General features: G+C 40.0%; 2 protein-coding genes and 2 long non-coding RNA genes across 6 annotated transcripts in view; 2 read left to right on the plus strand and 2 right to left on the minus strand.

Moving 5' to 3' along the window:
• The first annotated feature begins 14 nt into the window (after positions 1-14).
• On the plus strand, positions 15-9,350 carry LOC310731967 (uncharacterized protein). 3 transcript variants are annotated; one of them, XM_083552092.1, is made up of 10 exons: positions 15-172; positions 585-663; positions 1,943-2,026; positions 2,577-2,659; positions 2,870-2,993; positions 4,028-4,227; positions 5,625-5,900; positions 7,075-7,257; positions 8,417-8,956; positions 9,125-9,350. In XM_083552092.1, exons 2-10 carry the CDS (start codon positions 608-610, stop codon positions 9,160-9,162), a joined length of 1,584 nt encoding a protein of 527 aa, XP_083408218.1. In that variant the 5' UTR covers positions 15-172; positions 585-607; the 3' UTR covers positions 9,163-9,350. The 3 variants fall into 3 exon arrangements, with proteins under 3 accessions (XP_083408218.1, XP_083408219.1, XP_083408217.1); XM_083552093.1 differs by having other exon boundaries at positions 38-227; positions 7,078-7,257; XM_083552091.1 differs by having other exon boundaries at positions 40-227.
• LOC310732020 lies at positions 8,212-10,453 on the minus strand. The gene is made up of 2 exons (XR_014535339.1): positions 10,295-10,453; positions 8,212-9,670 (listed from the first exon to the last, which is right to left on the minus strand). It is a non-coding gene; the product is annotated as an uncharacterized lncRNA (long non-coding RNA).
• Positions 10,454-11,352: 899 nt separating this feature from the next.
• On the plus strand, positions 11,353-13,133 carry LOC310732019. The gene is made up of 2 exons (XR_014535338.1): positions 11,353-11,464; positions 11,542-13,133. It is a non-coding gene; the product is annotated as an uncharacterized lncRNA (long non-coding RNA).
• The window catches only part of LOC310731993 (plasmanylethanolamine desaturase 1), a 33,278-nt gene continuing 30,148 nt past the window's right edge, over positions 12,241-15,370 (minus strand). The window contains exon 6 of the mRNA XM_083552138.1: positions 12,241-14,015. Coding sequence (XP_083408264.1) covers positions 13,894-14,015 — 122 coding nt within the window. The 3' untranslated portion in view covers positions 12,241-13,893. The remainder of the gene's footprint in view (positions 14,016-15,370) is intronic.

A 15,370-nucleotide genomic window follows, 5' to 3' on the forward strand; every position in this document is an offset into this window, starting at 1 on the left:
AGCCATTCAGCATTTGCCCTCTCTGTACGCCAGGGGGCGCCACACGCCTCCACATACTTCCTCAGCAAATTCTGTAGAGGAAGAATTCCTCGTATCTGGAAAAATTACCCTCGCGCTTGTTCATGAAGTCTTTGCATTCGGCTTTAGTTTATTTTCCTGATTCCTGGTGAAGGTTAGAAGGTGTTTATTTGAATAACTCTTGCACACCCGCAAGCCATTCACACCAGGTATGCTACTTTATATAGCATCTCGGTGTTAGCATGCAAGCTAGGTTCATAAATGGGACCTCCAGTTAGCATGAGCTGATATATTTCATTTTCTCCATGTACTCAATGTTGCTGCATGTTGGTTAATTTAAACAGCTGTATAATAGACATGTTTTCTGAGCTAACTCTTTAGTGAGGTATCTGTAGCCACCGTTAGCTCATTTCAGCAGCTAACAGGAGCGTTTCCTCACTACACGGCTAGTGGGGTGATTGTGATTAGTGGCTGTAATTTACTAGTACACGTGTCATATTTTAGTTTCCAATATATAAAACGGTGTGTTCTTTTCTAACCAGAAAGCTTTTCTGTTCTTCCTGTAGTGTTTACCGTTAGCCGGTTGTCGATGTCTTGGGCGCGGAGTGCGCGGAGTAGGCGGAGGCTGCCGCATCTCTCCCGCGGGTATTCACCATCACACAGCCTGCAAAACCCGGCTTTCCAAACACTCACTAAAACCAGTGCCTCCCATCTCTTCACTACACATTTATTTCATTACATACATCTATTTTTTTTTATTAGGCGTATTATTCAAACATAGATATTAATATTAGGAATATTAAGCGCCGTATAGCTGTTAATTTTCCCCAACTCAATATAAAAATGATCTATCTATCTATCTATCTATCTATCTATCTATCTATCTATCTATCTATCTATCTATCTATCTATCTATCTATCTCTATCTCTCTATCTCAATGACATTCATAATATATTACTTATATACATATTATATGGTCCAATTGTGAATGTATTTATTACATATATAATGAAAATGTAACTCAACTTATCATAATTGCAGAATCACAATGCAAAAAACAAGTGCATAATGTTTTTTTCCCCCCACAGAAATAAAGTAAAAAAAAACAAAGTGTAGTTGGTCTACAACAATATTTCGGTGGGTGCTACGCGTCAAAGAAAAATCCACATGATCGTCAGGACTCTTGTTTTTCCAGCAGAACAATGGCAAAAGCATCACACTGCCTCTGTAGGATCGCCTTCTCGGCCATAGGCATGATGTCAAAGAAACTGATTTATCAAAACTTTCACATGGTGTGGATTTAATGTTCTGTCAGTGATGGACAGCAGTTAGATTTGTGTCTACGCTGCCTTATACACAAACTGTGTTCTGACACCTTTTGTATTATAGCTTTTTCAGCAATTTGCGCTACAGTAGCTTGAACCAGATGGGTTAGCGTTTACTTTCCATGCAGATTAGTAAGCCTTGGGTGCTCTTGACCTGTTTGTTTTTCCCTGGACCACTTTGGGTACATAAAACACACCAAAAAGTGCTGCCTTTTTGTACATTCTCTGAATTGGTTATTTAACCATCACCTTTGTTGCGGTTGCACAGATCCTTGCACTGGCCCAATTTTGCTCCCTCCAACACATCAACTTTTCACTTGCTGCCCAAAAAAAAAAAAAATCCCACCCCTTGTGCCACTGTAGCGAGATAATGTTTATTTCACCTAAAAAAAAATCAACAAATTGAATGTTAATAAACCATAAAACACAAATTTATGATGAATGGCAGCGTACCACTTTTTCAAAGGATTTAAAAATAAAATGCATCTAATTAGGTTTTTGTGGACTGAATAATTTCTAGGTGTAATCTGGATATAAAGTCAGCACTATTACTGTTTCTGCCACTGAAAATAAGTGCTATTTTTGCTATTTGTTTTAGTGGAGCAAAACCTTTTCGACCTTTCCGAAGTCAGCCATATCTTGGTCGAGAGGAAAGAAAAGAATTACGCCATGAAGCAGGAAGGTACAACCATATTAAACGTGCACTATATGGACCAAAATTTGTGGACACCTGTCCATGTGCATTTGTATGTGCTTTTTTGAAGATCTCATTTTACATTTGTTGTTATAATAACCTTCACTCTTCAGTGAAGTGTGTGGTTGTGTAGCTTTGTGTTTAAGTCAGGTACGGTGAGGATGAGAAAGCCTGGGGTGTTCCATCATTCTAAAGTTCAAGGTTGTGGTCAGAGCGCTATAGCAAGCCACTCAGTGTTTTCTACTCTAAGCCATGTAAACCTAGTTTGAACATGCTTACTTTTTGCACAGGGACATTCATTAATTCTACATCCAAAGACATCTTACACAACTGTGTGCCTCCAAATTCATAGAAACGTTTTGGGGAAGATCACATGTGGCTGGAAAAAGTCAGGTGTCCCAATAATTTTGTCCACATAGTGTATGTCTGACAGATATTTCAGTATTATGGCAGATTTGAAAAGGAACTTTTACCCCAGAGTAAGGCTTCCATTAATGTCCTGAATTTTACAAGGACTAAAATAAATCTTTGTTTTCAGCTTCGAGAATTTGGAACAGGGTGATGTGTACACCGAACTCACAGACTATAAAATATATGAACCTTCACCTCATAAGGCAAATGGTAAATATTATAAGGTATATTTTCTTGTATAACCAATGCCACTTGAAACGATTGTCTTATTAAAGCTTCATAAAGTGTTTACATTAGTCAGTATTGCACGCCCTGTAGCATTTGGAACAATGTGGAATTATATACCAGTTTATTGTAAAGAATAAACAGTATTTTTATTATTTCTTTTTATAATTATTTATAATTATTATTTTTTATCAGTTAACACCCTGATTGAAGGAGACAAACGCAGTGCCCTATACCAGAGATTTTATCAACATTTTCATGGAGAAGGAGCCAAGCAGCCTGCTGACTGTGTCGTGCTTTCTTTAAACAACCAGAACTTGTGAGTAATTGACACTCTAAAATTGATTATTTGGTATCTTAATAATTTCTTAACTTGTATAATAAATGTATAATGATTTAGCAATGATTGTTAATCATACACTCAGTCACTGATATAACATTATACATGCAAATAAAACATCTTCACAGCAAGGGTTTAAAACAAAAGCTGTGGTTTAACATGTATTATATAAATGCTATATGCAGTATATACATGCAATATAGAAATTTTTAAATATATAACTAGAAATTCTAAAAGACTGACACTTAAACATACCGATGACTGTGTTTTAAAATGCAAAACATTCGTATTTGTTGTTTCTCTGACAATAATCTGAATAGTCCAAACATGAAATAGAAAGCCTTACAAGAAATACAATGGTAAACTTATACATTAAAATATGTTTCTTTTCTTAATATTAAAATATTGCATTATGTGGAAATATAAAGCAGTTTCTTGCATAAAATGAATACTGGTCATACAAGATCAATGCCTAGTTTAATACATGTAATTACATAATCTACGAATGTCCATGTCCTAGAAGTTATAGTCAACAACTGGTCATAGGAAAAAAATAATACCATTCTTATGAAGTCTTCCTTTGGTGTTTCATTTCCAGTTATCATTCTGTTTTACAGCTATAATATAGAGCCATCCATTTAGATTAAATTAAGAAATTAACTATATTGAGTTTTTTATATTCTGAATCTGACCACTTGCCCAATTGTCAAACTACATTTAACCTATGAAATGTTTGCTTTGGTGGCTCTTAGTATTTGAAACCCCTGAAATTGCTGAGGCTCTTTCTCCCAATAGTTTTCATGCAGGGCATAATAATCTGTAGTGCTCCAAGACAAAAAAACAGCTTTTCCTATGTGTTAGTTTCAGTGTTAATCTGTATGGCTGATTGATTGCATAACCTTTCATAATAATACATTCCAGGCAACACCATATTGTATCCTCCCACACACGAGTCTCCATCCTCCTCTGCCCGGAGGTCAGTAACAAGCTCTATCCCTCTTCTTCTTTCATAGGGATTACGCAAAATCATTAGGCCACTGTTTGCAGGAGCGTGGCCTCGTAGTGGAAATGCTTTACCTGCAGGCAGAGGCAGGCTTGACCCAGGCCCTGAAAGATGTCCGTTCCGATGGTTCCCCCTTATGTATTCTCATCGAACAAACCAATGTCGCTCTTTCCTCATGCACAGTAATCATGTTTTCAGAGTCTCTCAAAAGTAAGTTCCTTGCAGCAACATCAATATAATGACATATAAAAATACAATACATTCTGCTTGTGACAGTGAAGCAGTCATGCAGCCATTGAACTGTACCATCTAGTTTAACTGTTCCATCTAAAGCCACAAATTTCTTACTGAAACCTTTCATGTAGGGCTGGGCGATATGGCCTAAAACAAAATCCCCGATTTTTTCACAAAAAATCCGATTTGCGATTTAAATCGATCTTCCCCCCCCCCCCCCCCCCCCTGCTTAACATGAATCTGCATATGACAAAGAAAATGTTCAAAAAAAGTTTTAACTTTATTAAATAAAGTTTATTTACCCTTCTGGGATTATAACCCACTTTAGGTTAAAGTGCAATCAGAAACAACAAGCCAAAAATACAAGATGACAGGCCCTGCAATTGTAAATTGTGAAAAGAGACATAACATAAAATGAGCAAACCTACAAAGAAAAATGTTTTATGAGTGTTTGAATGTGGAACAAGTGATGCTTGGAGTGATTTTGCCTTTGCTTTTCTCCAAAACTCCACAGTAAAATGAGTTGAAATTTGAAATAAGAATATAATAGACAGGGGGATTCTAAATAAGAATTATTTGAAAGCTTGAGCAAACCACAAAAAAATGTATTATGAGTGTTTAAATATGGTGATTCAAACGCTCAGATTTTTCTGTTTCTTAATGGAAACGCCATTCTGAAGCGTCTTTACATGTATTTTGACCGCTCTCACCACCCATACCGTAAGTGTACGATTAGACGCGCAACACTAAACAAAGTGCGGCTGCTTAACCGTATATTTTCAGGATGCGGCTGCTTAACCGCAGTCTTGTGCTGCCGCTGTCTTGTTCAATTCGTAGGGCCCTACATCTCTCCCACTCGACAGCATGCCTTTGTTGGAGGTGCTGCAGTAAATTGATGCTACTGCTACCTTTGCTTGCTCGCTGCCATGTTGTTTGTGTATCTCTATGGAAAACGCGGGGGGAGGGCTGAGTTCGTTCGAAACTATGGGAGCCCAGAGGGAGCGTCGGCGGACATTAAAGAGAAACCCGATTTTTATAAAAACAGATCGATGTAAACTACACATTCGAGTTAATCGATAAAATCGATTTATCGCCCAGCCCTACTTTCACGCATTAAGGAAATCAAAAGGAATTGAAAAGAATTCTAAGAGTAAACACCCAGTATTCAATTATTACTGGTTACATGGACCAATGAAGATATAAAACCTGATTTAGTCTGGAAATGCTGCATATAAAATCATATTGTTAAAGTGTGTGACGATGCTGGCACTAAGCTGCTGCTCTTCTTCTGCATAAACGGCAGTAACTCTCACTGTGCACTTTACATGCAGTCTTTCCCCTCCTGTGACTGAGTTTTCATTTCACTCCCACAGTTCACCGCAACATGCCCAGAGAGCAGGCTCTGGACTTGGTGATGACGGAGTATGGGCGAACGAGTGGTGCGCGCCGTCAGTGTGACCCTGCGGAGGCAGCAGCAAGGGCTTCTGAGCTCTCTGATGACTACCTGGAGCGGGCCAAGCTGGAGCGCCACGCTGTGCCCTCCGCCACTCGCCACCTGCTCCTCCTCATGGCTGAGGGCCTGCACCTGTACCCAGAGGAACTGGACTCCATCGCTGCATATGTACACAACCGCCAGGACCATCTGCAAGGTGAGTCTGCATGGAGATCTCCTGCTGAACATAGCGGCACAGTGTACGCTAGAGTTGAGTTGGGTAATAATGGATTCCGAAGTGTGTGTGTGTGTGTGTGCGTGTGTGTGTGTGTGTGTGTGTGTATTTACTCTATGTTCTGTTGTCTCATTGGTGCAGCTTTTTAATTCAGGATTACTTCACAACTAGAGGTCGATAGTGGATTTTACCGATGATAGCGAAGTTGGAACGCACTTGCCAATAACCAATTAATCAACAGAAAGTTTTTAAAATTAATTCTGGATAAAAAATAGTATTGATCTTTATTTAAAAAAAATTATTTTTATGTAATTTTTATGCTCTGGCCATTGTGAAGACATCAATGTTGTGAAGACAAGATGGATATTTTATACAAGCCTATTTGTATTTATGCAAAATGGTAACGCATTACAGTAAGATTCCATTTGTGTCATTAAAGTTAATAAATTCTTTCGAAGTATTGTCGAACATTTAGTCATATATTTTTAAAGACATTTTGATTTTATCTGTTAACTTTAGTTAACGCACTATGAACCAACATAAATGAGGTACAGTGCGTAGCCTCCCTTGTCAAAACAAACAGCACACGGTGTCAGTGATTCGCCTCTAGAGGCCGCTCTCATACTGTATAATTACAGAGGACCTTCTCAGCCACTCCAGCAACAGCCGCAACCCAGGTATCGGTATGGCGATAGATCCAGCAATCCACCATAGGTGCAGAATAATCGGCAAACCAATTAATCGGTCGACCTCTTATCAAGACCTTATTTAAGAGTGAGTCTGCCTGATTTCTATTACCTAGCTAGCTATGTGGGCATTGCTCACACAATAAATACCAGGGTTTTGTTCAAGTTAGTTACCGGTAAATGTAAATACAAAATGCGCACACACCTAAACAGTTCCGTTTGTAATGAAATACCGAATAGGGAAAAGTTTGTGATTCCATTCTGCAACAGTCAGAATTTAAGGTAACCTATACCGTGTAGTTGTACTACTAGCAAAAGTGATTCATATTAAACTTACAGAAAGTGTGTGATTTTAAAAATGCTTGTAAAGAGTTTCAGTACAAAATTGTCTTTACCTCAGTATCTTTTTTTTTTTTTTTTTTTTTACTGATTATGACTGAACTAGACATCAATGTTTTATTTTCCTTTAGCAGCCTCTCCTGAAGCAGATGGTAAAGTGGTTGCTGAAACAACCAAAAGTGTCCCTGCAGGTCTGGGGAATCCTCCACCACTTCTCTCTATTCCCGCCGGTCCTGTCTCCCAACCCAGTGAGCACCCGACACCTTCAACTGGTTTAGCCAACTCGGCTCATGGCCATCCAATGAGCACACCAGGTTATTTATTCATTTGCTTACTTATACACAAATGAACACACACAAACATCCGTTCAGGGTATTCAGATAATTTAGAAGGCAAGCATAATGCTAGACTATGGTCTTTGGCAACCTTAGTGATCTTAAATGCTAAATTGACCAAATTACAGATTAGAATGAATGCTATTGGGGATTATTTGTAGATTTTATCTTGTAAATGTTAAGGCTGCATCTGACAAATTGAATTGTCCAATAGTAAAATTCTGAATCAATATTTTGACTGTTACAGAGCGCACAAAGCAGCGGGGCATGTGTTTTTTGATGAATCTGAAAAGGAGCAGTGCAGTCCTGTACACACAAACTGTATAAGATTTCTGATACTTGTTTTGCATAATGCCTGCACTTTGATTGCCAAGCATCATCTTTATTTGTGTCAGTAGGAATAATTCACACAGTAGGACCAAATCCAGATGGCTTTCTATGCTCTGTATACATGCCTTATATACACTATATATCCAAAAGATTGTGGACATCGATTGCCACAAGGTTGGAGGTACAAAAACTTTGTATTCTGTTGCATTACACTTTCCCTTCATTCTAATTTAAAGACCCAAACATGTTCGTGTGACCATGCCCCCTGTGCACAATATGACCTCAGTAGTTTGAGAAGCACAGAGCCCTGAGCTTAACCTCCCTTTGAACAGGAGTGTCATGTGTGTCCCAGGCTTCCTCGACTGACATCAGTGCCCATATTATAATGCACTTATATCTGAATGAGCAAGTCCCCACAGCCAGACCCTGCCCAGCAGAGAGGAGGTTATTTTAACAGTGAAAGGGGGACTGAAATCTGTCCAAATATTTTGGGCTACATAGTAAAGATTCTAGCACATTAATACTAATGGCATAGAAGCAGCAGCATTCCTGCATACTTTGGAACTCATTTATACAATATTACCATGTGCTTTTATATTTCAATAAAAAGTTCTCTCTCACAAAAGACTTGTTTTGTTAGCTAATTGTTACCTATAAATAAAGTAGCCCAAGTGTACATCTTGAGAAGGAACCTTTCAGGAGCCTCCTTTCCTTGTTTTTTTTTTTTTTCTTCATACTTTCTGTATTTAGTTTTTTGTGATTAATAATATATATTATAAAGCCTGACTTCTTTTTTTCCCCCCTCTAGACTCGTATCCCAAAAGCAAACCACCTCCTCTTCTCTCACTGAACATTTTGCAAGGGTCTTCTCAGGCTCCTCCACCTCATGATCCATCACCACCCCATGGTCCAAGTGGTATTCAAGCTCCCTCTACCTCTCATGGACAAGCACCTCCACCTCCACAACCTTCACATTGTTCCTCTGCCTCTGAGAATCGTCCACTACTCTATGGTCCTCCACCTCTCCATGGACCTCCTACTCCTAATGGCCCTCTCCGATCTCATGCTATTTGTGGCCCATCATCACCCCACGGTGCTCCTGTTCCTCATGGTTCCTCTACCTCACAAAATCCACGAATAATAACGAGTCCCACAGGACCAAGAGGACCACCAGCTTCACATGGTCCATATCCACCAAGGCCTCATGGTCCTAATAATGGAGCATATGGCTTTCATTTACGTGGACCATCACTGGCACCATCTCATGGTCCACCAATGCAGAACGGCCTAAATGGCCTCAGAGCACCCCCACCTTTACTCAGGAACCTACGCATGAGAAACCCAGCAGGTCTGCCTTAAGACTAATCAAGATCTTTTTTCTTTTTTCTTCATAAAAACATAGTATTGTGTTTGTGACTTATAAACCTGTCCATTAAACTGGAATAATTGTGAATAAGGACAGAAATATTAAAGTAAAGACAGTAAAGCCTTTCCCCCACCCTTATCTTCCTGCCAGGAGCTGCAGCACATGCTTTGCAGCACCTCCCTCTATGATGACTCCCGTGTGTGATAAAGTTAAGCTGGTGTAGCCATAAATCTACACATTCTTACTGTAACTTTGACTGTTCGTTCTGTCCTATTTATATTACTGTTTTCAATCTTGTACATTTTATGTATTATATATTAGCCTTTTTGTTCCTGGCACAGTCATTCCAGGCTTCATTAAAATATTCTTTCTCTGCTTTTGCATTTTATTTCCTATTTTTTGCATTACAGTCATTACCGTAAATGATTATTAGACAGGTGCATCCGAGATACCAAATCGTGCGTGTACGTCTCGGCGCTTGTGTGAGAGAGCATAACTCTTTCGTACCAGCAGGTGGCAGTAGTCTATTCAGCATTCGTCTTTCTCTGTCCACTTTTCTTAGTTTGTATTCAACTCAACTCTGTCATGCCAAACAACTCTCTCCTCCCTTCTCTCTTCATTCACCCCAACTCTCTCCTCCCTTCTCTCTTCATTCACCCCAACTCTCTCCTCCCTTCTCTCTTCATTCACCCAACTCTCCCCTCCTTTCCTCCCTTCTCTCTTCATTCACCCCAACTCTCTCCTCCCTTCTCTCTTCATTCACCCAACTCTTCCCTCCTTTTCTCCCTTCTCTCTTCATTCACCCCAACTCTCTCCTCCCTTCTCTCTTCATTCACCCAACTCTCCCCTCCTTTCCTCCCTTCTCTCTTCATTCACCCCAACTCTCTCCTCCCTTCTCTCTTCATTCACCCAACTCTTCCCTCCTTTTCTCCCTTCTCTCTTCATTCACCCCAACTCTCTCCTCCCTTCTCTCTTCATTCACCCAACTCTTCCCTCCTTTCCTCCCTTCTCTCTTCATTCACCCCAACTCTCTCCTCCCTTCTCTCTTCATTCACCCAACTCTTCCCTCCTTTCCTTCCTTCTCTCTTCATTCACCCCAACTCTCTCCTCCCTTCTCTCTTCATTCACCCAACTCTCCCCTCCTTTCCTCCCTTCTCTCTTCATTCACCCCAACTCTCTTCTCCCTTCTCTCTTCACTCACCCCCACTCTCTCCTCCCTTCTCTCTTCACTCACCCCCACTCTCTCCTCCCTCCTCCCTTCTCTCTTCACTCACCCCCACTCTCTCCTCCCTCCTCCCTTCTCTCTTCATTCTCCCCAACTCTCTCCTCCCTTCTCTCTTCATTCTCCCCAACTCTCTCCTCCCTTCTCTCTTCATTCTCCCCAACTCTCTCCTCCCTTCTCTCTTCATTCTCCCCAACTCTCTCCTCCCTTCTCTCTTCATTCACCCCAACGCTCTTCTCCCTCCTCCCTTCTCTCTCCTCCCACCCCAACTCTCTCATCCCTTCTCTCTTCACTCACCCCAACTCTCTCCTCCCTTCTCTCTTCATTCACCCCAACGCTCTTCTCCCTCCTCCCTTCTCTCTCCTCCCACCCCAACTCTCTCATCCCTTCTCTCTTCACTCACCCCAACTCTCTCCTCCCTTCTCTCGTCCCAACAAATCTTGCATCCTTTCCTGCTTTATTCATTCAAACAGCATTTTCTTCACTCATGCTACAATGCTATAATTCAATGAGAAAAAGCAGTAAAAAATCCAATTCTCCTGAAATCTACATCTTGATCTATCTTGAACATCAAGAAACTGCTCATCATTACCACCCCTTTCTTTACCTGCTCAGAAAAGTTATGCCTTTAAAGTTCTACTCATCCCATCTTCTCAACTAAATAAATTTAATCCAAAAAGGTGAACACAACTTGGTGTCAGGGATGATCTGTAGTGTCTAGTTTAGAGTCTAGGTTTATAAACGTTTAATCAGGTCCCGCTCCATTTCCTGTACTTGTGGTTCTGCAGCAATGACTATATTGACCCTTCCTCTTAGCTCCATCCAACTGTTTTTGTGTGTGTGCGTGTCCTCTCTTTGTTCTCTATTAGGGAGAAATTTTCCCCAAATTTGAGAACATTTTGACCTCAACTTTGATGTGTTAGAAGCAGGAAAAATGGGCGAGCGTGAGGATTTGAGCGAGTTTTACAACCTATAATGGCTAGATGAGTGGGTCAGAGAATCTCCAAAACTGCAGAAAAAAGCTTGTGTGGGGCATTCTTGATCTGCAGTGATCAGTATTTATCAAAAAGGGTCCAAGGAAGGAACAGTGGTGAACCAGCAACAGGGTCATGGGCAGCCAAGGCTCATTGATGCACGTGAAGAGTGAAAGCTGGTCCAACAGATGAGCTGCTGTAGCTCAAACTGCTAAAGAAGTTAATGCTAAATGGGTCAGGACTGTTTTGGCAGAAAAAAGGGGTCCAACCTCATTTTGGGCAGGTGGTCATAATGTTATGCCTGATCACAGTATTTAATATAAGAGATGACACAAAACATCTGTCCTGCCACCACCGGATCTGTGGATAAGTGCAGGAATAGTGTTTACTTCTTTTCATAACTACTTTCTCTTACATCTTCAAGTACCTTGTGATGTACACTGACATAGGTGATCACAAAAAACACACACAGTGAAAACAGAGAGAACAATGAATGTGTAATTTACCCATGTCTCTGCAGTTGAACTCTGGTTGCGCTAATGTATTGTGGGAGAACAATTACAGAGTGTGTGTGTGTGTACAATGCAAAATCTGCCATATGGATCACCAATATTAATCATATTCCATAACTTACATTTTAACTTGTTCAGTGGTTGTACATCATACCTGACTAGAGCCAGGCTCAAAAAAGATATGGATTAAAGCTTTATGTATACACCTTTCAACCACTGGAGGGAGCCAAAATGCCCTCAATCGTATGTCCTCTTTATCCCAGCACGCAGAAGACCGCAGGTTTTAAGCAGTTCTTGAATTAAGCGACACACTTCTAAAGCAACATTGCACCCATGTAAAAAAATCTAATTAATCACCTGTTACAAAAAAAAAAAAAACAGGGGGCTGTAACTCATTGCCAACCACCTCTCGGAAATACAGCTTTCAATATTATTGCTTTGTTGGATACGAAGTCGCAATTATTTCAAATGAGTCATTAAAATACAGGATAAAAAGTTCTAAAAAGGAAAAACTATTAAGAACACTAAAAACAAGCAATATAAAAAAAACCCACAATATAATGTACTAGATCTTTATTAAATCAAACAGCTAATAAAAAGGTTGATTTAAGGCAGACTAGCAGCGAGCATTAGCTGCAAGATGGACGGTATGAATAAATACAAGGCCGATCACTTAGTAAAAAATAGAAACATTATAAAGCCGAAGAGAGAAGGAACAAATACAACCAGTGCAGCTGTAATCATGAAAGATGAGCGTACAGAGATAAAAACACACACGCTATGGCTGTTTTCTTACTCTTACCATCGACCTGCGCTTTACAGTCAAACACCAAATTTCTCTTTAGTTTAGTTTTTTGCACAGTGTGTAATCGTAGGAAAAGATTTGGTGATGTTTTATTTATCTCTTCAATTCATTAGAATAAATATCATTGGTTGAATACAGCATGAAGTTCATTTGGTGTAAAAACAAACAAACAAAAAATATATACCAATATATTTGAACACGTAGAACGGAAAACTCCGATTCTGCACAACTTTTGGAAAAGCGTAGGAAATCGGAAGGAACTTAATCTATTACTTTTCAGAGAAGAACTGCTGGAAATCTGACATGTAACAGTTTTTGCTTTAAGTAGTAACAAGTCTGGTGTGCTCATGAGTTTTACGGAAAACGTGTCAAAGGTCTGTTGCGGCTGCGTGTGCTTGTGGCCAGAGATCAGGTGGGAACACCGGAAGTGTGTTGGAACACAGCGGGATTAGTTGGCGTTCGCCTGCTACTACTTGGCGTGGAGCTTGCGCTTGTTCTGCTTCATGGATACAAGGACCAGGTCTGATCATGCGTGCAATAACAACATTATTATTAATAATGATTACAACAGCAGCTCTGGTTGTGTCTCTGCAGAGTCGTTGTGAATTCACTGCTCGAAAAACCAAGTGCAAGTTCGTCAGTCAGTTCTTTTTAAATACTTTAAATATGAACTGGACTGCTAGTTAGTCCAAAAACTAATCATCCCAAGTGCTCACATGCAGCAATCTGAGCTCTACTATCTGCTCTGTGGGACGTACAGATATGGAGAACATCCACTGAAGCACAGATCACATGACTGACCGATGAAACCTCATTTAAACTCACGGACGTCGTCCGCAGACACAAACGGAGGACGTGGAACAATGAAAGAAGCAGAACGCGGTTCGAGCTGCGTGTCTGGACAAATGGAGTGGCGATACAAAAACTGACCCCAAGTCAGATGGCAAGCAAAATACGATTAAAAATAGATCTATTTCTTGGCCCCTGGAGAGCCCAACCTCCAGAGGATACACATTTCTGGAACGAGAAAGCCACTACCACAAGCAGATGGAGGGAGAATTAGTACAAAATGATTTACTAATCACTAATGTTGTTAGTGCTGTGCTGTTACTCAACATGCTTTACATTCGGCCTTCCCTTTTTGTGTGAGGGAGTGTGAATTAAAGCCTGTGAGACGTGGAGGAGTCAGAAAGGACTTGTTCGTCGCAGAGACAGGTGAAGGCCTCAGCAGCGGAACTCTTTCTGTGCTATAAGTGATTGAGAGAATGGGGGAGGGGGTGTGTGTTTAGAGTGGATTAGGGGTAGAGGTAAGGCCCATATTCTGCCTTTCTCCTTCCAAGATGTTTGCCCTCAGCTCAGAAGAGGAGAGGAGTGAGGGATGACCCTGCTGCAGTTCCCTTATCATTTCACTCTGTCTTTTTGGCCCAGGCCATGTCATCACAGCGTGGCTTCTGTCCTGTTAGCTTCTCCACCAACCACTCCATTCTCCTCCAGAAGCCTATCTGGTCCAGAGGGTAGTTCAGCCAGCCTGAGGGAGAGCAGGAGAGAGAGATTTATACAAAAATTAAATGGAATAAAAAAAAAAAATAAAAAAAAAAGAATCACATACCCTCTAAAATTCATAAATTTCTTAATATGAATATTTTCATTTTGGGGTTTTTAATATTATATGAGCAGGATCAGCTTGATAGAACCAAATCCTGCTAAAAATCTTAAATCCGCATGACACCTTTACCATGTGCATCATGCTGAAACAGGTTTGGTTCTCCTAGTTCAAGTAAAAGGAAAATTTGTACAGCATCCACCTTTGTGGTAACAGTTTAGAAAAGAATTGGGTGCAGTAACTGTAGATGAAGCAAAAACCGTATATAAAACAACTTTCCAAATAACACATTTAAAACAGAATTTGCTCAGGATAAAAAAAAAGAGAGAGACACATGGCATTTTTTCATAATAAAAGTGTTTGAATATACTGTAAATAAATGTCTTAGCACCACGGATATTTCTGCCATCTTATCAAGCGATCATAGCCTCAAAATCCATTTAGTTAGTTCTGCATCATGTGCAGGTCAAGAAAAGTATTCTGATGCTGGGGTGGTATGTTTCAAATTTGATCCCCAACAAATCTTCAGGTGAAGCCCAGGACTTAAAGCTCTTAAGCTCGTCTGTCTTTGAAAAAGGTCAAACAGGGTTTTACAGAAGCGACTCCAACTTACTGTACAAAGGTAACATGATAAACTGTTGTGATCACACCCCAGTTACATGACATGGCCATTTTCTTCAAATTTCTCAATACACATGCATGCATGAAGACTTTACGCTAATTAAATCCTGCAGGTTGAATAAAAATAAAACCATTACTCAAACCACAGATATCTTTTTTTTCCCCTTTATGTTGCTTAGCACCCACAGCTTAGTCAACAGTCTACATTGCAAATGCATTGTTTACTGCAAATATTATTAATAATTCATTTCATTATTTCTTGAACACTGCTTTTGATCGTATTGATATAGTCACTGGATTGCATCATTCCTCAGAACAGTTACTTCTGATAAAAGCACTACCTCTCAGATCTCACTTTGTAACACATGCGTCTCGCTTGTGATGTCTTGCGATACATCGTTTTTAACATTTGCATATTTATTTATTAGTCGATGTGCTGTGCTTTTATTATTCAGAAAAATGTTATCTATATCTGATGCAGAGAAGCTCGTCCATGCGTTCATGACCTCCAGAATAGACTACTGTAATGCATTACTAGGTGGATGTCCTGCGTCATTATTAAACAAGCTTCAGTTAGTTCAGAATGCAGCAGCCACAGTTCTTACTAGGTCAAGAAAATATGATTACATAACCCCAATCTTATCATCCCTGCACTGGCT

Source organism: Silurus aristotelis (assembly GCF_946808225.1).
Source record: "Silurus aristotelis genome assembly, chromosome: 10".
NCBI classification, from domain to species: domain Eukaryota; kingdom Metazoa; phylum Chordata; class Actinopteri; order Siluriformes; family Siluridae; genus Silurus; species Silurus aristotelis.

What these genes read in the sequence shown, in the direction of transcription:
- LOC310731967 (XM_083552092.1), top strand. Translation starts at nt 608, where the DNA reads ATGTCTTGGGCGCGGAGTGCGCGGAGTAGGCGGAGGCTGCCGCATCTC. An exon ending in CTGCCGCATCTCTCCCGCGG is followed by an intron (nt 664 to 1,942) that starts GTATTCACCATC and finishes TATTTGTTTTAG; the next exon opens with TGGAGCAAAACCTTTTCGAC. An exon ending in TTACGCCATGAAGCAGGAAG is followed by an intron (nt 2,027 to 2,576) that starts GTACAACCATAT and finishes CTTTGTTTTCAG; the next exon opens with CTTCGAGAATTTGGAACAGG.